At 52.7% G+C, this 19,336-nt stretch overlaps 7 protein-coding genes across 7 annotated transcripts; 3 read left to right on the top strand and 4 right to left on the bottom strand.

Moving 5' to 3' along the window:
* Nucleotides 1-247: 247 nt before the first annotated feature.
* On the top strand, nucleotides 248-668 carry RBS30 (40S ribosomal protein S30-A; the record flags this gene model as incomplete). Its single annotated transcript, XM_066129981.1, has 4 exons — nucleotides 248-281; nucleotides 349-374; nucleotides 475-579; nucleotides 645-668. 4 exons carry the CDS (start codon nucleotides 248-250, stop codon nucleotides 666-668), a joined length of 189 nt encoding a protein of 62 aa, XP_065985803.1.
* Nucleotides 669-1,312: 644 nt separating this feature from the next.
* Nucleotides 1,313-1,821, top strand: Y14 (RNA-binding protein Y14; the record flags this gene model as incomplete). The annotated part of the gene is made up of 2 exons (XM_014692393.1): nucleotides 1,313-1,546; nucleotides 1,600-1,821. 2 exons carry the CDS (start codon nucleotides 1,313-1,315, stop codon nucleotides 1,819-1,821), a joined length of 456 nt encoding a protein of 151 aa, XP_014547879.1.
* Nucleotides 1,822-2,241: 420 nt separating this feature from the next.
* Nucleotides 2,242-4,725, bottom strand: het-6_2 (Heterokaryon incompatibility protein 6, OR allele; the record flags this gene model as incomplete). Its single annotated transcript, XM_014692392.1, has 1 exon — nucleotides 2,242-4,725. One exon carries the CDS (start codon nucleotides 4,723-4,725, stop codon nucleotides 2,242-2,244), a length of 2,484 nt encoding a protein of 827 aa, XP_014547878.1.
* A 909-nt stretch (nucleotides 4,726-5,634) lies between these two features.
* G6M90_00g027100 (uncharacterized protein) lies at nucleotides 5,635-9,495 on the top strand (the record flags this gene model as incomplete). Its single annotated transcript, XM_014692391.1, has 1 exon — nucleotides 5,635-9,495. One exon carries the CDS (start codon nucleotides 5,635-5,637, stop codon nucleotides 9,493-9,495), a length of 3,861 nt encoding a protein of 1,286 aa, XP_014547877.1.
* A 489-nt stretch (nucleotides 9,496-9,984) lies between these two features.
* Nucleotides 9,985-11,896, bottom strand: Uvrag (UV radiation resistance-associated protein; the record flags this gene model as incomplete). Its single annotated transcript, XM_014692390.1, has 2 exons — nucleotides 9,985-11,415; nucleotides 11,480-11,896. The coding sequence occupies 2 exons, from the start codon at nucleotides 11,894-11,896 to the stop codon at nucleotides 9,985-9,987; spliced, it is 1,848 nt and encodes a 615-aa protein (XP_014547876.1).
* A 629-nt stretch (nucleotides 11,897-12,525) lies between these two features.
* On the bottom strand, nucleotides 12,526-13,642 carry G6M90_00g027120 (uncharacterized protein; the record flags this gene model as incomplete). The annotated part of the gene is made up of 3 exons (XM_014692389.1): nucleotides 12,526-12,966; nucleotides 13,028-13,242; nucleotides 13,342-13,642. The coding sequence occupies 3 exons, from the start codon at nucleotides 13,640-13,642 to the stop codon at nucleotides 12,526-12,528; spliced, it is 957 nt and encodes a 318-aa protein (XP_014547875.1).
* A 1,719-nt stretch (nucleotides 13,643-15,361) lies between these two features.
* On the bottom strand, nucleotides 15,362-18,633 carry G6M90_00g027130 (uncharacterized protein; the record flags this gene model as incomplete). Its single annotated transcript, XM_014692388.2, has 4 exons — nucleotides 15,362-17,208; nucleotides 17,324-17,622; nucleotides 17,684-17,843; nucleotides 17,901-18,633. 4 exons carry the CDS (start codon nucleotides 18,631-18,633, stop codon nucleotides 15,362-15,364), a joined length of 3,039 nt encoding a protein of 1,012 aa, XP_014547874.2.
* Between the last annotated feature and the right edge of the window lie 703 nt (nucleotides 18,634-19,336).

A 19,336-nucleotide genomic window follows, 5' to 3' on the forward strand; every position in this document is an offset into this window, starting at 1 on the left:
ACCTGGGTAGTGGGTGCAAGCCCACGTGCGATCGACTGGCCCAAAAAACAGGCTGACTAACACAACAAGCCAAGTTGCCTAGGGTCATGGCGCGCCAATATTTTTCCGGCAGGGCAAATCGCCGTCCCCACTCACGTGAGCCTCGCCTCCCACACACAACCATTTGCCAAATTCCGCAAAAACTCCTTCGCCTCTCTCCGCCGACTGACTCCCTCATCCACAGCATCGCCAAACACAATCCATCACCATGGGTAAAGTTCACGGATCTCTCGCCCGTGCCGGTACGTCCTCGCCATCTCGACTCGATCAATATCATCGCTCAGCGAACTTGGACTAATCATCTCGCAGGCAAGGTCAAGTCTCAGACCCCCAAAGTACGAGAACCCACCGATCCTGCCGCCCGGCGAAACACTCTCCCCTTGACCGCGATCGCGAACGACGAAGACTGACTATTTATTTTCCCGCTGCGTTTAGGTTGAGCCCCAGGAGAAATCCAAGGTCCCCAAGGGCCGCGCTCTCAAGCGCCTCAAGTACACCCGACGATTCGTCAACGTCACCCTCACTGGTGGCAAGAGAAAGGTGAGGATCGAAAACGCCCGGCCACGACATCGATGGGAAAGGATGTGCTGACCACGGTGGCGTAGATGAACCCCAACCCCGGCTCGTAAAGATATCGACAGGAGAGGGGATGAAGTGAATGCCAAAAAATGTACAGGGTGGAACGCCGTTTCCTAATGGTTATTTTGAGAAAATATCGGCGGGACGGAATACGGGTCGATCAGGAAGCTGAGTACCTCTGCGTGTGACGACTGGGTGCGACGAAGCGCGGCGACTTTTCTCGGGCGTCTTGGTGTCGTTCGTCAATAAAGAACATTCATCCGCAAACATCTCATAATCAGTGACTACGTGATGCCATTCCAACGATGGCGATGCGATGTTGGCTACGATGAAAGAATCATCAACCTGCCGGATTAGAATCACCAACTTGTAGACTGTTCTTTTCTACGAGTCCTGTACAACTAATCTAGGATCTCTTTTGACCCGAGTATCCTAGAATACAGGCACCCAAAAATACAAGCCATGATGAGCACCCGAATCGTAGAATAACCAGGCCTTGTAATTCTATTTCCCCCACAAACATGTCGCTCTTCCAGTCCCGCGTCAAAAATCACAATCACGTGACCAATATCAAGCTTCTGCCCCACGTCAAGTCAACCCAAAGCTTCATTGTTGAATAGGCCTCGCATCCCTCTTGGCCGCTCTAAACACAGCATCTTCCCTCACGTCGTGGACCAGATCGCAAACCGAAGCCATGGCCGACGTAGACATGGACGTCGACCGACCTGCGTCGCCCCCGGCACGCAACGAATCCGAAATGCAAACACACACCAAAGCCACGGCCGTCCGATCCATCGAGGGCTGGATCGTGATTGTCACAAACGTCCACGAAGAGGCCGACGAGGAGGCCATACAAGACAAGTTCGGCGACTTTGGCGAGATCAAGAACTTGCACCTCAACCTGGACCGGAGAAGCGGCTACGTCAAGGTACGTGCCCGCCCACCACGCGCGCAGAGGACATTGCTAAAACACCAGCGCAGGGCTACGCACTGATCGAGTACGCCACGCTGGAGGAGGCGCGGGCGGCGATTGACGGCGCCCACGAGACCAAGCTGCTGGACCAGACCGTCTCGGTGGACTTTGCATTTGTGCGACCGCCGCCTGGCAAGGGCGGCAGGGGCGGCAGGGCGGGCGGTGGCAGCGGCGCCGGCGGGCGAAGACAGCGAAGCCGTAGCAGGAGCCCGGCTGCCAAGGATGAGTGAGGTGGTAGGGGCGTGAGAGAAGGCGCGGGATGGAAATGCCTCCAGGCCGATGTTTTGATCTACGCGGGTCAAGAGACGTCGGCACATGTACTCGATATTAATGAGGTATGATATCCCTCGAGGCGGTGGACGAATGACACCTGGCTGACATATAATAGAATGGAATATGGGCGCGGCAAACAGACATGATTGTCACGTTTCTGACAGGAGGGCGAGTCTTATACCCCTGTTTGGGAACGTTTGTTTTTGCATAGTTGGCGACTGGGCATGAGAACAATGTCGTTATATAGAGCTATGCAAATCTGAATTTATCCCTCAAGTGTCTAACCTTGGTTTCTACGGTCAAATTTTCTTTAGGGCCATATGAAAGAAATACTCAAGCATAGCTGGTGGGAAACAGCTGAATGGTTCAGTTTGTTTCTATATCAGTATAATGTCCACTGAATTCTTGGCTACGTCAAACATCACCTCCCCATTCATTACACCGTGCACATAACACTCGCCCACTAGGTGATAATGCCCTTCTCTTTCAGTGGGACGGATCACAAATGGGACATCGCATCCGTGGATGATGACTACGACATCGTTCTCCTGTGTCGACAGTGGCATTAATCCAATCAAGCGATCTTCCGTGAAACATAGCGAATGCTTGTTAGCGACGAGGCCAAGTGAAGACGCGTAAGCGGCACAATCTTCTGGTAGGCCGGTTGTGGATCCTGCAGTGGTGACGCCCATGTGTACGAGGAGGTCCAATGTTGCTACTGGGTACGCATGAGTGCACATGTAGTATGCCAATGCAACCAGTACCGGCACTAATAGCAAGACGTATATCCAGCGGAATACGGGCAGAAGAACCATGAACACTACAGCCGGCTTAACTGCAATGTACTGCATCCATGCCAGACCACTCAAGACGGCCACCTGAGCGATAACCGGCAAATATCGGATTCCAATGATGATCAAAGGTAGTGCCATGAGACAACCCATAAGAAGAAGCACAGAAGCCTTGTGAAACAAAGCTTGGTCATGTTTTTTCATGTTCTCATATTGTGAAGCAAATTCCGGTGGCGCTAGTTCGCCCAGCATGGTTCGATTGGCGACCATTGTTCGCCAGAAAGCTTCGATTATGGGTTCCCCTGTGGCATAGACGTTTCCAAGCCTCAAGGCCATGGATTCGTACATGTACACAGGCAGTAGTAACCTGCCCGACAGCACAACCTTTACACGGCTGACGGGTGTAGCACGAACGTATAGCAGCCCCTGCTTGGCATCGCAGCCAAATATCACACTAGTGCGTCCAGCAGCGTTGTACAGTTTTCGACCAGGATTATTTGAGGTTGCTGTATTCGTGTCCTTGCTGCTCTCCCGCCTCTCTCTGGTAACATCTGCGTCGGCTATTTCGCCCCGAGTCTCTCTGGGAACAGTGGCTGTCTTCTGCGTATTGCTTGAAGCTAGGGTTGTCAAGGGTGGGGCAAGTTCCTCCTCCTCTTCCTGGCCTCTGTCGTGTGTTGTTTCTTCGTTGGATATCAGGGCAAAGCGAGTAAATCCAGGGTCTGAATCTTGCGAATACCGCACTGATGTCCAATCTGGTACCCAAGAGGGCCAGTCCCGTGAAGAAATATTGTTTGACGTAATGCCAGCAGTTGAGAGGATTAGCGAGAGATGCCCATTGTTAATAAATGTAGCCGCGAATTGCGTCGAAACAATCGCGAGGCTTTGTTCCGCTGAGTATATCGGCTTGTACCCGGCCGCATCTTCGGCTAGACCGAGAAGAGCATAGAGTCGGTCAATAGGCTGGGTTGCCCGAAAATTACTTGTTCGATGTAGGAGATCCAAGAGGCTATGTCTTTGAAAGGGGAAGGGTTGTCCTGCAGCACGGTCGGATAGCCATTTATTTCGTGTGAACTTTTCGAAACTTTTAATGGAGCTTAGATCTTTCCGAATGGACAATCCGGAAGGATCAGACGGCTCGCCTTTGTCGAGATTGAACACCATATAAGGTCCAGACATGTAACCTTGGGCGCGCATACGCAAATCAGTAACAAGGTGCAGAGACCTAGCGCCTTCGTGGGCTTCCCTGTAGTCATCCAGTCTCCTGGTCGTGAACAAATCTTTCGAGTAACCGTGGAACATGAGCTGTCGATTGGACATATATGCCTTGGATGCCAACCAGAGCCTATGCCAATCTATTTCCAGGTCACCGCAGATGACGCATACATCTGTGGCATATACAAATTCTTGTATGATCCAGACCCGACGAAACCAAGGTCGTCGGAGGAACGCACGCAGCGCAGGCCATCTCTTGTCTTCGACTGGGGGGAGTACAAATCCGCCTTGCTTGGCAAGTTCAACTCCTATCTCGCCGTGGGGATGTATGGAATCATCTAGATGTTCAGAGTAGTCGGCTATCGAATACAGAAGCTCCAGAGCCGCGGGAACATTGTCGGCTTCATCGCCTAGGTAGACTTGAACACAAGCTGCAATGCGATATATGTCGGGCATAAGCTGGATTTGTTCTCCCTTCTCCGTGTTCGATTCCGAGGTAATCTGATTGATGCAAATAGCATCTGCCCACAAAACTCGAGCCTTGTCAGGCAATGCCAATCGGCGAAGAATTGTGTGAAGCGTAGACGTGATTTTTATCGCGGCCTCCTCGCCGTTGTCGCCGCGAATGACTACTTGAAATGGGGTTCTGGTGTCACCGCCCCAATGATAGGAGATTGCATCATATGGAAGAGAATGCTCCAAGTAACCGTCACCGGTCTCAGAGGGTTGGTATTTTGGGTCTGTTAGGCGGTGATGAATGATGTTTCCAGAGAGAGGCCATTGAGAATTTCGAGTGGCATCCAGTCGCAACAGGCGAATCTCACCAGGTTGAAGTGCCTTGTATTGATAATCTCTCATCTTGGTCGCAGACCGAGTTCGCGAGCTGCAGTACTTGCACCTGACTGAAACAAAGGACGTACGTTTCTGCTCCAACAAGACAGGTGGTTAGGGACGGCCCTCCCGAGTGTCAGTGTCTGATAATGCAATATCAAGGTTTTGACCCTGGTTGACGCCTGAGGATGAGCTCGTGCACGGCTTGCCTCATGACCGTGAGCCGCATCTAATAATTGCCTGATCGGGAGGCCTCGGCGGGCTGATTCCACCATGACAGAAGTGAGCTGCCTGTTTGATGCGGCTGAGTTGAACAAGGGGGCCTTGGCACGGCGAAATCACAGCCTCATGCTGTGAAACAATAATTCGGCCGTCGGAGAAATCCGTTGCTCGTAGCTGAAGTCGGGCGTTTGCCCTTGTGAAAGAAAACTCGCTTGATACAGCGCATTGTTGGTGCGTGCTGCCGCGTCGTCAGCGGATCCATGGACTCGGGCTTTACGATCAGCGCTGCTGGATAGCAAATGTATTGAATGGCGATTTCAATGAGTTGTTTTGATGCCGTTCAAGGTGTTGGAGCATATTGAATGACATTGATCGGTTGGAGCCTGATGACGCCTAGAGTTGGGAATCACTGCAGAAGCAGACCCAGACCAGACAGACCACCTCGCCGAGGAAGCCACAAAGCCCCACCCTGGTCACCCTGGTTGCTTGCTCCTTCCCCACGTAATACCGTAATACCGTGCCATCTCCCTTCAACATTCGTTCTGCAGGTCCGCCTTGACACAGAGTTGCATTGGCATTCTCCCAAACCAACTCAATTACACCCGACGCTGGTTCAAAGACATGGGCATTGCGCCGTCGCAGTAAATGATCCCGCAAGTCTGCCGCTTTGGCTGCCCCTAATGGCGTCTCTGATCGACCGCCGCCGCCGCCATCATGTATAATCGCGAGTCCAAGATCATGCGCAAGCTCCTCGGCAAGGCGGCGCCCGACTCTGCGACTGGTGACTTGGCTTCAATCACCGGCACGACCACACCTATTCCGACCTCGTACCGCCCGTCCAAGTCGCAAAATGCTGTATATGTTGCGGGAGCCCCGATATCGTGCTTTGACGTTTCTGCTGATCGCCGCGCAGTCGTGCTGGGAGGCGCGCATGTTCTCAAGACCATCCTTCTGGACGACCTGACAGCCTCAAGCTTCAACTTTTACGACGGCATCGATGTGCGCACCGCAATCACTACACGACAGTCTACTGTGTCTCGACAGAATGTCGTGGCCGATCAGCTCAATATACGCGACGTGAAATGGCACGGCAATTCGCACGTATACACTGCCTGTGCAAGCGGCAAAGTCTTCTCATACGATCTGACACGACTTGGTGCGGGCGACAATGAACCCCTGGAATACATCTTGACACAAGAGGACTCACGGCAGATGAACACCCTGGACATAAGCCCTCACCTGAAGACCTGGCTATTGACTGGTGGTCAGGATGGAACCGCGCGCGTCTTTGATTGCAGCAACACAACGCCGGCGAGACACGGTCTCAGCTTCAGGCAACGCTTTGCACCACTCAGATGCATCGACCCGATCAGAAAAGTTAGATGGTCTCCTGCCAACGGCCATGAGATGGCTTGCTGCACGGAAAGCGGTGTGGTTATGAAGTGGGACGTGCGACAACCCTCACGTCCCGTTCTTAGAATCAATGCACACGAGAAATCGTGCTCGGATATCGCATGGCACCCCGACGGCATTCACCTGATTAGTGCCGGAATGGACACAAAAATCCACACTTGGGACCTGGGTAACACGGCGGACAAGAGACAGAAGCCGAAATGGACCATATCAGCACCCGCACCAGTGGCTGCTGTAGCCTGGCGCCCGGGGCTTTGGTCTGCGAGTGCCCATGCCAGGCGAGTTGCGCAGATTGCTGTGACCTATGATGAAACTAGCAGTCGAAGATATGGCACATCAGCAGTACACATTTGGGATTTGGCGCGGCCATCCATGCCATATAAAGAAATCGAGAGATTCGAAACATCTCCATCAGCTCTAGCGTGGCAGGACCAGGACATGCTATGGACTGTTGGCCAGGACGGTACCTTCAACCAATGTGATGTGGCGTTTGCTCCCAAGGTCATTGATCGCCAATCAACTTCGGCCATGGCATTTTCTCCAAGAGGAGATGTGCTCATGTTTCTTGATGAGCGTCCTCTATCGCATCGACCACGGCTTCCAGTGGTACACCAATCTGATGCTATGCATCGCGCTACATACAGCTCCAGCCCCAGCAACCAGGGCCTAAGCATAAGTCGGAGCGATTCTGAAGATGATGTAATAGGAACCTTTCTTGGATCACGGCGCAGGATCCCTCGAAAGAGGAGACCCAGTGGAAGAGGCACCATCCCCTTAAGCACCACACCGCCTTCTGGGGGAGCACCATTTCCAGACGACAACAAGCAGAATATGGGTCTGGAGCAATCTATTAATATAACGGGAGTCTTCAGGTCTCAGCAGGCCATGTCTTTTGGACCTATTCCTGCAGCGAAGCCTGTGCAGATATACCGCTTTTTATCGAATACGTACCTGGAGACGCTCAAACGTGAGCTTCCATATTCTGATGGTGGCAAGCCATTAGTGGAGAGAGTGGGCGTCATCATGGAACAGTATGCAAAAGCTGCTGAAGTAGCCAACTTGTACCGGCTAGCGCAGACATGGCGAATCTTGGCATATGCCACGAATCTTCTCCTCAAACGCAGGGCACAATACCATTTCGAGGTTCGAGTTGGGCAGTTCCAGAAACTTCAAGTTGACGATGTAGTAAAAGGCGCAGATAAGTTGAAAGCCTCGGAAATGTATGCCAATGGGGAAGATACTCCTAGACGACCGTCAGCACAAAGAAGCAGCATCGACGGCCGGTTCCACTCCATTCGGTCATTGCTCGCGGAAGAGATTGAAAGCACGTCGAACGTGCCAACACCTGTGGCAAGGCCAGCCGATAGTGCCACGAGCACCGCCACTTCCGGTCATGACGACGCCGTACATCAGCACGGCAAACGATTGTCACCCATTGTCGAACCAGAGTCGCTCACTATCGGACCTGCTGCTCATGGGTCCTTTGGAGAGTCCCAAAGTCCTCGGAAACGTCACGACTCGGAACCTATATCAGTGGGGAGTGAACAAACCGATGATTCCGCAACTTCATACACCGAGGGCTATGACTTTTATGATGCAGAGGTGTTGGCAAAGGCGATTGATGTTCCGATGCCAAGAAGAAAGAACAGCTCTAGGGGAGTGCCTTACCGCGGTAGGACCGTCAGGCAGGATTCAGACGAAAGTTTTGTCCAGATGTTTTCCATCTCGAATGGAACTAAGAGATCTGGGAGGATGGGATCTAGTGGCGATGCGTTTGCCAAGCCGCTCAATCGGGAACAGTCTGACCTGGAGAGAGAAAGCGGCACCTCGAGTGCAGACTCCCCAGCTATGGCAAACACGCTAACCGGGAGAAACGACCGGTCTCCACGCTCGAATGAATCCCAAGAGGAGGTTTTCATGATTTCACAGACGACAAAGACAGACGACAGTTATCCATCTCAACCATCCTTCACTTCACAGGACACCGATGGGATTGGTCTCGGGGAATCGCTTCACAATTCAGTGCCGGACATCAGAACAAGCCGATCAGTCAGCCCCAAGAAGAAGGAGTCCATACAACCTCGGCACGACCCCCGGCCTCACGTCGTCGAAACAGATTATCTCCCATGGAGCAACGATCCGCCCTACCCTTATCCCGTCAACGCCCACAACTCCAAAGCGAGCCCGGCTTCAATCTCGCCTCTCAACCCCTACAGCCTGTTGCTCAGCGCCTTGGATTTTGAATCCAAAACATCGGCCCTGAATGCCTCTGCAATGATTCTGTTGCTAAGACCGCTCGTGCCCACTTCTGTCATCGACAGCCACAGGGCCAGCGCCATCCTCCGCCAACACCACCAGCGGCTGATGCGAATGAGCCTCTTTGTCGAGGCAGCTCTGCTTCGGAACCTGTGCATACAAGGGTGGCCGGACGGCCTGCCAGACTGGGGAGACAACTACATTTCCATCTTTGGCGGTGCCCAACAAGGCGTCAAAGTGGGCCTGTTCTGCTCGTCGTGCCGCAAACCCCGAGAAGTCGACCCCGCGGGTGGCCGAGACGCAGTGTGGACATGCGAGCGATGCCGAAGTGTCATGGCACCATGCCCGGTGTGCGGCCACCGCGAAGCAGAGCGCCCATCCTTCATCCCGTCGGAGACGACGCCCTCTGCCTCGGACGTCGAGTCCGAAATGTGGCTGTCCGAATGGTGGTACTGCCTGGGCTGCGCACACGGCGGCCACGCCTCGTGCCTGCAGCTGTGGCACGGCGCGTCGGAGCCCGTCGCCGCCGCCGACCCGTCCGCCAAGTACAGCGACGGGTGCTGCCCCTCGGACGGCTGCGGCCACGCCTGCCTGCCCGGCAAATACCGCGGCGAGACGACGACAGCCCGGTCAGACGAGCTCGGCCGCGCGGCGGTGGACTCGTCCCGCGCAAGAGAGGGCCCCGCGAGCCGCGGCGGCAGCAGGCGATCGAGCCCCGGCGCGCCGTACGAGCGCAGTGTCAAGAGCGACATCAACGACGTGCCGCAGAGCAAGGCCGTCGGCATGGCGAGAGAGGCCCTGAACAAGGGCGGCGGGGGGATCCTGAGTTCAAGCCCGGGCAGGTCAAGCGGTGTGGGGGACAGGGAGCGAAGGAAGAGTGTAAAGTTTGCAAGGACGGATCGTTGATTGTTTTTTTGTGTTGGCGTTTACAATACCCCCGGTTCTCATGGAGCGGACGCGTGTATTTATCCTGGGTGCTTGACGGCAGGATACTTTATGCTTTGGCGCAGAGCAAGGCTGTAGAAATTACGATGATGATACATGTGACATGGTGCCTATCTGGTGAATATCGTATAAACGTGTTGGCGCCTTGTCCCCTGAGCTACTTTGCTGTGGTCCCGTTCCGCCCAAGTTCCCCCACAACACCACATCCCATCACACACGTTCAAGTATGATGCGAGGATAGTAATTAAGTTTGCAATATGCAGCGGGGCACTGGATCAAGAGAATAGTGTTTATTTGGAACATGGTGTAGACTCTACGTCAGCGGTACGAGCGAGGACAAGCGGATGGCCAATTGTACAAAGTGCCGCCGAGCCTGCCAACACGCGTCCATCGCCACGAGGTCAAATACACCCGCTGCAGTCCACGCCTCGCGGTATCGTACATACACCGCTACGCAACATTCTCCCTCAGCCCCTTGGTGCGCAGGGTAAACCTCGCGTCGTCCCCAAACGGCAACAGCCCGACACCACTGTCCGCCCCCCAGCCGCCGTCCCCATCGCCATTCGCCTGCACGGCCGCGCTGCGCAACGCCTCGCCATGCTGGTTCGCAACCTCGCTGTCTACGCTTCCCCTCCTGCTGCCGCCGGCGCTGCTGCCGCTCTCGGGGTCGGCCGCGGCGCCCATGCGGCCTTTCAATCTGCCCGCCCACAGACCGCGCACGCCGCCCTTTTTGCGCTCGGGAACCTCGTCTGTCCCGGCGCTGCACACGTACAGGAGGTATTTGAGGTTGGGCAGCGAGTGCCGGATGTCGACGACCTTGAGGCCCTGAGACGCGCACAGGGCCTCAATGTTCTTGTTGAGCAGGAACCAGCCGTATTCGAAGCGCCACTGGGCGATTGTCGAGCCGCCACGCGGCAGGTAGAGGGGGAACTCGCGCCGCTGGGGCTGCCGCTCGGGGATGTGGGAGATGTCGTCTCTGGCGTAGGACCGCGAGCCGCAGGCCGACAGGGGGTATGGCAGCGGGCAGGAGAGGTAAAACTGCAAGTGGCGCGTGAGCGTCGCGACGAGGCCCAGCGCGGCGGAGAGCACGTCCTCGTTGATTGTCCTGGCCGTGGCGGCGTCGTATGTCGAGTTGGGCAGTGGCAGATTGCAGATTTGAAACGACAACGGAGGCGCGTTCGGGATGGGCGTGATGGGGAAGATGTCGTACAGCTCCGAACATATCCTCCGTCTCTGGCCGCGAATCTGCTGCTCCGTCTTGTGAAGCAGCGCAATGGAGGCGGCCAGCTTTTCCTTGTTGTTGGCAATGTCTTTTTCGGCTGCCGCCTGGGCTTCCCTGCCTATTGAAATGGCTTCCCTCCTGCTCCGCAGTGACTCCATCATCTCGTCGCGTCGTCTTCGGGCCGTCTTGTTTGCCCGCTGCTGTGTGGCAACGAACTTGCCGGCAAGGGACACTTCTTCATCGGCAGCAGGGGTCGGATCGCTCGGGGACTTTTCGAGGATTTGGTTGATTTGCTGGGTGATTCTGTGCTGGGTGTCGATGGCATCTTGTATGGAGCTTTCGAGGTTAGCGAGCTTCATGAGTGCGTTGTACGAAGAGGTTGCTGCTGCCGGGGGAGCATGTTTCGGGTCGGCCGTCCTGGTGGGGAAGTCGAGCGAGTATACGCCGTCCTCGAGGTGTAGTATTATGGCGTTGGGGGGGAATTGACGGTCTATTAATGTGCCGATGAAGTTGAGCCGTCGTAAGTCTATGAATTCCTGGAGGAGAAAGACCCATGATGTTTGCTGGGGCCGCTTTGCCCAGACGCGGATGCTGACGGTGCATGATCTCGAAACAAGAGGCTTGTCGGCCGAGAGGTCAAAGAATTGGAAATTAAAGTTCTACAGAAAGAGTTAGGCGCGTGGCGGACAAGACAGCACGGCGTACTGGAGCATATCATCGTACCGCGGATTGATTGCGGACTTCGCTAATGTAGATGGGCTCCTCGCACCCGGCCGCATGCAGCGAGAAGAAGACGTCTCCCACCGAGGCTTGCACCAGACTCTCGAGCCTCTTCTGGCGCGTCGAGGGATTTGCATGCGAAAGACTCAGGCTCGTCCGGCGAAGTTGAGGGGGCGGCCTCCTCTTCTCGGGGCGCAGGCCATCCCGGCGCAGGCTATCGGAGGAGCGAGAGGTGTGCAGGTGTGCGGCCTCACGCAGCATGCCGAGCTTGCTGGGGCTCCCGGGTATGACTGCATCGTCGGCGGAGTACAAGGTGGCCAGGGCAAAGGTCAGGTTTCGCAAGGAGAGACCTTTGAGATGGCGAAGCTTGCGGTTCTGGGGGAGCAGGCGAGGTCGGCGGGGCTCGGACAGCGTTGACATGATGCACGCATGCTGGAGCAGTTGCTGCGCTTTCGATGGCTCATGCCTGGCGGGACGGGGGTGAGGCCATGGGCTTGTGATGGATGTCGCGGGTTTGACTGGAGGTTGGGCGTGCCGTCATGGATTCAAGAGAAATGACATGTGGACTGTTGGTGTTGCCATTGGCAGCCGGCTTTACATGTTGAGTTGACCTTGCGCCACACGCACACGCCACTCGTCACTCGTCACTCGCCACACGGATATGGACTCATGGTCTTGATACGGCCAGCGTCTTCATTTCCTATCTAAAATTTCCCCTTTAACAACTCCAATGACCATGTAATCGACATGACTCTGGCCAGGGAGTGAAGAGTTTCGTCGTCGTTGAATGTCGCGCACCACGATCCGATTTCCATCCCTGCTCAAACTCCCTTCCCTTCCGTCGTCAACGGCCTGAATCTCGTCTGTCTTCTCTGGAGTCGCTTAATGTTCTTGTTTAGTCTCGCACTGCACGGTTCGGTGCCCAATCCTGCTCAAAATCCGCTTTCCTTCCCTCCATGAAATCCGTTCACCGCTTGAATCTCCTCTGTCCTCTCTGGAGTCTCTTCCTCGTTCAATCTTGAACTCCACGATTCGGTTTCCATCCTTGCTCAAAATCCCTTTCCCTTCCCTTCATAAAAGTCCTTAACCGTCTGAACATTGTCTGTCCTCCCTGTCGCCATGATCTCGCGCAACGTTGTTTCCATCTTTGGGATGGCCTCTTCAATTGCAGCCACGTGACTCTGCAACTGCTTCCAGTGGTCTTCTGGGAATTGGCTCTTCTGCGCTTTGAGGAGTGTCCTCATCTGATCCAAGACTTCATGCATGGTCGTGATATCCGTGTCTAGTTCCCTCTTTACAGGGCCTTCTCCCATGTCCGGGTCCTCAAGACTAGTGGCATGATGCAGCGCGAAGTCCCGAAACATGGCAGGTCGAACTGCAAGAAGATTCCGGATAACAGCAAAGTACGCTCTCTCCGCATGCTGCATAATGACGCGAACCATTCTTGGGCTCAGCTTCAAATGCCCACAGCTTTTGTTCGGCTCGCAGATCTAAGTTCCATCAGCGATTAGCTTGCATCTCGCGAGCTATTGGCTATTGGCTTTTACATACCTCTGGCGTTGCCTCTGGGCTCACTGGCTCCACGGCCATGACATTGGTGAGGTACTCTCGTCGTCCCTTGATATCGCTTGCGAAGTTGTCGCGAGACGTTCCAAGGGAAGTCCGGCATTTGACTTTCAGGCCCGACTCCTCATCAACTTCTTTCTCGACTGTCGCTAGTGTATCGTCGTCAATCTCCATGTGTCCTCCGTATAGCGAGATTGTCCCTGCAAGCCATCACGTTAGACTAGTTGATCATGTTTGCGAGCAGCTCATGTGGCGGAAGCGCATATAAAGATGATGATTGGGCGTTTGCAGTGACTCACCAGATCCGTGGCTTTGCTTGCGCAAATCGAAAAGAAACCATCCAAGGGTGTCCATAATCAAAGTGGACACGCCCGTTCGAACATGTTTGTAGTCCGGGTGCACTGGGTATTTCTTCAGTTCCTCCGAGTCTCGGAGAATAATCTCCCCATTGTCGCGATAAAACAGATGCTTCTGCTTTTGGGTGAGGGCGTACTGTTCCTCATTGTACTGGATCTCGCCAAAAACCGGGCCTTTCTTGCTCTGGATCATGGTGATGCTGGTAGTTGGTGGTGTTGATTGTTGGTTGTTGGTGGCATCCATGGTTGATGGTGGTGTTGATAGTTGGTGGTGTTGATAGTTGGTGGTGTTGATAGTTGATGGTGTTGATGGTGGTATCCGTGGATGGCAAATACTTCAAAGGATGATGAGCCTGGCATCTCAAAAGTCTAGCGAGGGCAAGAAGGCTCTTTATATAGCTGGCTGGAGCGGACACGGCCTCTGCTGTATCACACAAACCCAAGAAAATCAAGCCGTGAACAAAGGCGGCCCCGTGTGTCTGATCCAACACCCCGATGTGCACTGCTGCTTGCACTCTGGCACTGCCCCCAGACAAGTCGACAAACGGGATTGACTGAAGCTCCAACGACCAATGCTCGGAGGAAGGGCCTCCATTCACTGCCGGCGCAAAGCATGCTGTTGTTGGTGAACATCTGACGAGGGTCCCAACTGTCGTACAACGGTTAAGCCATGCTGCGCGTGACAACGCTACCAACGAGGTTGCGAGGTTGGATGCGCGGACTGTCCTTTATCCAACTTCTGTTCATGAAATGATTTCTTCTCTTGGAAATTCACCGGGCCCGAGTGCTTTCAAGTTTCAATAATCGGTCCCTGCTGACGCCCGGCCTTATGAACGCCCACGTGTGCGCCTTGGACTCTGCCTCATCCAACAAAGAAATGTCACCCACCACTTACATGCAACCTGAGGCCGCCAAAAAAAAGACCAAAAGTACAAGTCCTGGACTTTTCTTGAACAGGCTTTTATATCTTAAAGCACCTTTGCGCACAGGCCGTCCCATCGGTTCAGAAGCGGCAAACGACACGTCACTTTATGACATGTTACACGTCTACCATGACTGCTTCTTTTGCATTCTTGGCCACCATGCACATCAGCGGAGCGTCTGAGCGAACTCTCTCTCACGTCGTACAACTCCATTCCGTTTTCAAACACAAACCAAACAGTAGCTCTTTGATCCGCCTTGTCTACCCTGGTAGCTGGACGTTTCTCGTTTTCGAGTCGAGCCGCAGGTCATAACCATGTCGGCTGACACGGATCTCGGCAGTGCATGTTCCCCTTGCCGGCGAGCAATGCCGCATGACGACGTTGTGGTGCCCATCTTGAGCTGCGAATGCAAGTGCCCTAGGATTACTTCGTACATCAACCCGTGATCGTAGCCCTCATGTAACCGTGTGACGCAAACCATTGGTTGATTCACCTGTTTCTAAGGTGCACACTGAATACACTGAATAACGGTGATATTACGTAGCATATGTCATGTGAGGAACATGCTTTAATCGAACAGCAACTGAACACCTCTATTCGTCGGCAATATAAATGACGTATTTATATAATCCACGTCCGATGTGGGACCTGAAAGAAAGATATAAGTCTATTTTGAAGCATCCAACTCGTTTACTCTAGATGATTATGATAAATTCTCAGCATAATTGCGCCAACTATATGCCAACATATTATTGGTACCGTCGACGTTCTAACAGCTTTGTTCGCTCTCGTTCCAGGCTTTATATTCGCCATATAAGGTAGCTTACTTTCCACGCCTTCGATTTATCTAGCTTAAATCACCACAGAATGTGACAGGAAGTGCATTGATCGTGCTGCTCATTGTATATATTCATTCCATTATTGAAACGCGCCTGGCAAGGCCTAGCTCACCATGTCTGACAAATTGTGATTCTTTATCTCAACGTCTCGCAAAACCTATTTGATAGTAAACTCAGTACGAGATTCCCAGCACATCAAACTCATTCGAACGGATATGACAACGCTTGACATTGTTCCAAGGTGCCTTTAGCCGGAACGACTCCAGCACGAGTGAGCTGTTTCTTGATTTCCGCCTGACTTAATAGGTAACGAAGACGATACTCATGTGACCAGTAATATGTCTTATTACTGCACGTAAAAGTTGAATTAAGAGATGGAACTGGATTCGAATGCCGTTCAATCGTCTGCTGGAGAAGCCTTGCAGCTTCCTGTTTCTGACCCAGTTTGGCGCACGTCGCACATAGGTGTCTCAATGCCCTTACCGAATCGCGATTCGTACACTCAAATACTTCCAGTCGTTTCCTTAATACCTGACGCAGAAGTTGCTCTGCTTCTTGTAGTTCATCCAAGTGGTAGAGAGCAAGGCCTAGGCTTTCCTCTGCTAATAGCGTGAGGTCACATTCGATCCCCTGTGTCTCCTTGGCCATTTCCAAGGCCCGCAGCCCAGCAGCCTTAGCCTCTTCAAAATCATTTAAACGATTATTTGTATCACACAGGGATACCATTGTCCGTATTATAACGGGACAGTACTTATCTATATCATTCTTCTCGTATCGGTCCACCACCCCGAGCAGAAGTCTTTTCGCTTCACGAAGGTAAGCCTCTCTCACCTCAGGAGTGTCAAAGTTGAGATCGAGGTAATCCATTGTGCCGGCAAAGTAATTGTAACAATGAGAAAGAATGAGCTGACACTGCAATGATAGTTCTAATGACTCTTGTATGGTTATTTTTTGACCATGCACCGGAAACGTAAGCTTGTGTTCCTCGCGTTGACGATCAGAGGTTAGAATTTCATTACTTATTTCCGGCAACGAAACATTCGGTCCCTCCAAATGATGTATCTTGGTACAATACCAAAATTGCGTCGTAATTTTCAGCTGTTGCTCCGCCTGCCGCCGAACACGATCGTCCTCGTCCAGAGCATCAATGCTTAGCGCACATGCACATCGTGCCATAGTCTTCGCTTCTTCTATATTGTCTGTCGAAATATATGCTTTGGATATGTCCGTCATAATCTCCAGCGTCTCGGGGTGGCGGTAACCTAGCTCTGTCACCCTACTGTCGAGCAACTTCGGAGTATGTTTGAGGACTGCCTCGGCGTGGCAGCAGGTCCAAAAGCAGTGGCTCCTGCCTTCAGGATTTGGGCCTACTCCTGAAACTAACTTGAGAGCTTTGGCAATATACCCGTCAGTCTCCTTGTGGGCATTTAGCCATGCTTTGGTAGATAGCTGTACCAGTCGATGCATCTCAAAGCTCTCGCGGGACTTGTCTGCGGTGAGCAACCGAAACGACCTCAGTGGCCCTAAATCTTTGATGAAGTCTACCCCTGGCTCTTTACCCCTTGAAAAACATGAGCATGAGATTTGTTGTCTGTCTAGATAACACATCTGTGACAAGAGCTCTGCAGAACGAGGCTCGCGCTTCTTTAGCAGATCAAACGAGAGACTGAAACTTTTAATAACTGAATGCGGGACGTCGCTGTATCGTCGTTCGTCATGTAAGTCATCGCTCAATAGCTTGATAGACTCCTCTTCGTCACTTGTTAGGAGTCTGAGGTAGTCTGCCATACTGATTCCGTTCTCCAGAATAAATGCAATAGCTTGGGTGATTGCTAAAGGCAAGTATTCCAAGTTCTTTAACAGCGGAAGCAGTACGTTTTCGTCCATGTATTCTTGTAGTTTTATCCCAAACAATTTTTTAGCCTCTTCAACGGTCATTTCCCCAACATCGATGGAGTTCAGGTTGCAGAGTGTCCTGCCAGCCCGCCAGTCCTGAGTTGTGACGAGCACGGAGCAACGTTTGGTGTCAGGAATATATTCAGCTAGCACTAGTTGATGGGTTACATGGTCAGCCTGTCTGCGATAGTATATCGGCAACGAAGCCAACGATTCCTCGGTGTTGATTTTACGGTAAGGAGTGGGACTAATGAAACCAATCCGTACCTTTACGAGAAAACTTCTCTGATGCAAACGCTTGCGGCGAGCGAAGAAGCTCGGCATCGTCATTGCTGTCTATTATCAAAAACCAGGGGGCATTCGCTCCATTTTTTAGCCACTTATGAACCAGGTGAAGTATCTCATCAGCCTGGCTATCCCTTTTTGTAAGGATCTTTAAGTTTTCGGCAATATCTCGATAGGATTGTATGAAAGTCGTAACACTGCTAGCAATGACCCAGAATATCCGGGTCTTCGGGTCGCGTTTCTTCACGCGATTGGCAAATTCGACCGCAATCTGTGTTTTTCTACAAGAGAGTCAGAAAAGTTCTGGGCATATTGCGTCGCACGGAAGGGGGATACACCAACCCGACTCCGCTACGGCCAACTAAAGCCAGTCGACTGTGCTTCGCGCGTCGCATCAACTTGCTTGCAAGTGTTTTGAGAATGTCTTCTCTCCCGACAAATTCCGGGTCTTCGGGGAAAGGTACGGTTGAGCATTGAGTATCGGCGGCTTGTTTTGCAGTGTCTTGATGGTGTTAGTCTAGATGAGAAGCTACCTTGACGACATTTGCTTTGTACTAACCACACCTTGCTTTCGCCGCTTTGCTTTTTCCAACCCTCGCCGCAGGAATAACTGACAGCACCTCTTTTGCACATGCCGCTGCTGTTCCCGCGGCGTACGCTTGCCACATCTTGTTCTTGTGCGAGTCTGCGTAATCACAAATACCGCGGATCACAAGACATGGAGCGTTATTCATTAAACCCGCTGCCTCCATTTCAAAGCAAAGGACCCCACCAAGGCCCTCACTTACACAATCTCTTGTCACCGCATCTCTCATGACCTTATTGCCGGATGCTATTGTCCCGTAGTGAATCACAAACTTCTCAGGACTCTTGCGTGGTTCCCTTTGCACTATTCGCTCTTCGCTGCATGAATGGCACACCTGGCCTTCTTCCCCAACGTGCTTGTATCCTGCTTCATAGAGAACATCAGGCATGTCTCCGTCGCGTTTGAATTCCGGAATACGCTGAAGCTGAGTCATGAAGTCCAGAGAACGGCTTCTTCGTAGAAGACGATTACTTTGTAGCTCGCTGACGGCGTTTAAAAGGACCTTAGGTGGACAACCAAGGTATCCCGTACGCTCAAATCCACCAGGCTTCTCTTTGCCAAAGTCATACTGGACTACTCCGCCATACTGTTCAACTGGCTGGCTGATAACGACATCACCAAGCCGAATATCTTTGGCCGCCCTGGGAACCCCTCCTCCAATGCCGACCAACAAAACGAACCGAATTTCTCCAAATGAAGCCTTCATCTGGGTCACAAGAGCAGCTGCTGAGTTGGTCCCAGTCTGCCCAGCCGGCAAACACGCGATTACAACGTTATGCCGGCAGAACGTTCCAAAAGTGTATAAAGTATCGTCATTTCGATTTGGACTATATGCTTTGTGTTCCTCGTCCAATAGTCCCCGCGCTGCGACTTTTTCGATCGGGAGGGCACACACCCATCCTACTGTGTACTTCCAGGGGGGCAGAGGTTGGCGACGACGATCCATCGTGACACGGCACCGCCTTCGCTCAAAAGCTAGGCGGGCAAAGGGGGCAGTCGATGAAAATATCAGACCTCAACGGCGGAAATATCTCCTCGTTTCTCTAGTAGCCTAGGACGGCTCCTGGATACTAGTTTCACCTAGCTGCTATTGGATTCCCAGATGTTAGCACATCGATGCACTGTGTTTACCGGGCGTGTATTGCAGTATGGAATACCATTCAGCGCCCGGATTCCGAACTGCGCTGGCCACAGAGAGTGTGAGAGCTCGAAAACTTTATATTCCAAAGTGAATATACACGCTCAAGTTTGCTGTAGGATAAATCTGGAGGAAATTTTATGTAGAAAGTTGCCCCTCGTAGACGGAAATGATCAAAAGGACCTCTGGCCTCGATGCCCAAGAACAGCCACCCATCAGGCAGCAAAAATGACAAGAAAAAAGCCTCATGAGATGTGGGCTGGCACAAGTG

Source organism: Metarhizium brunneum, chromosome 1 (assembly GCF_013426205.1).
Source record: "Metarhizium brunneum chromosome 1, complete sequence".
NCBI classification, from domain to species: Eukaryota; Fungi; Ascomycota; class Sordariomycetes; order Hypocreales; family Clavicipitaceae; genus Metarhizium; species Metarhizium brunneum.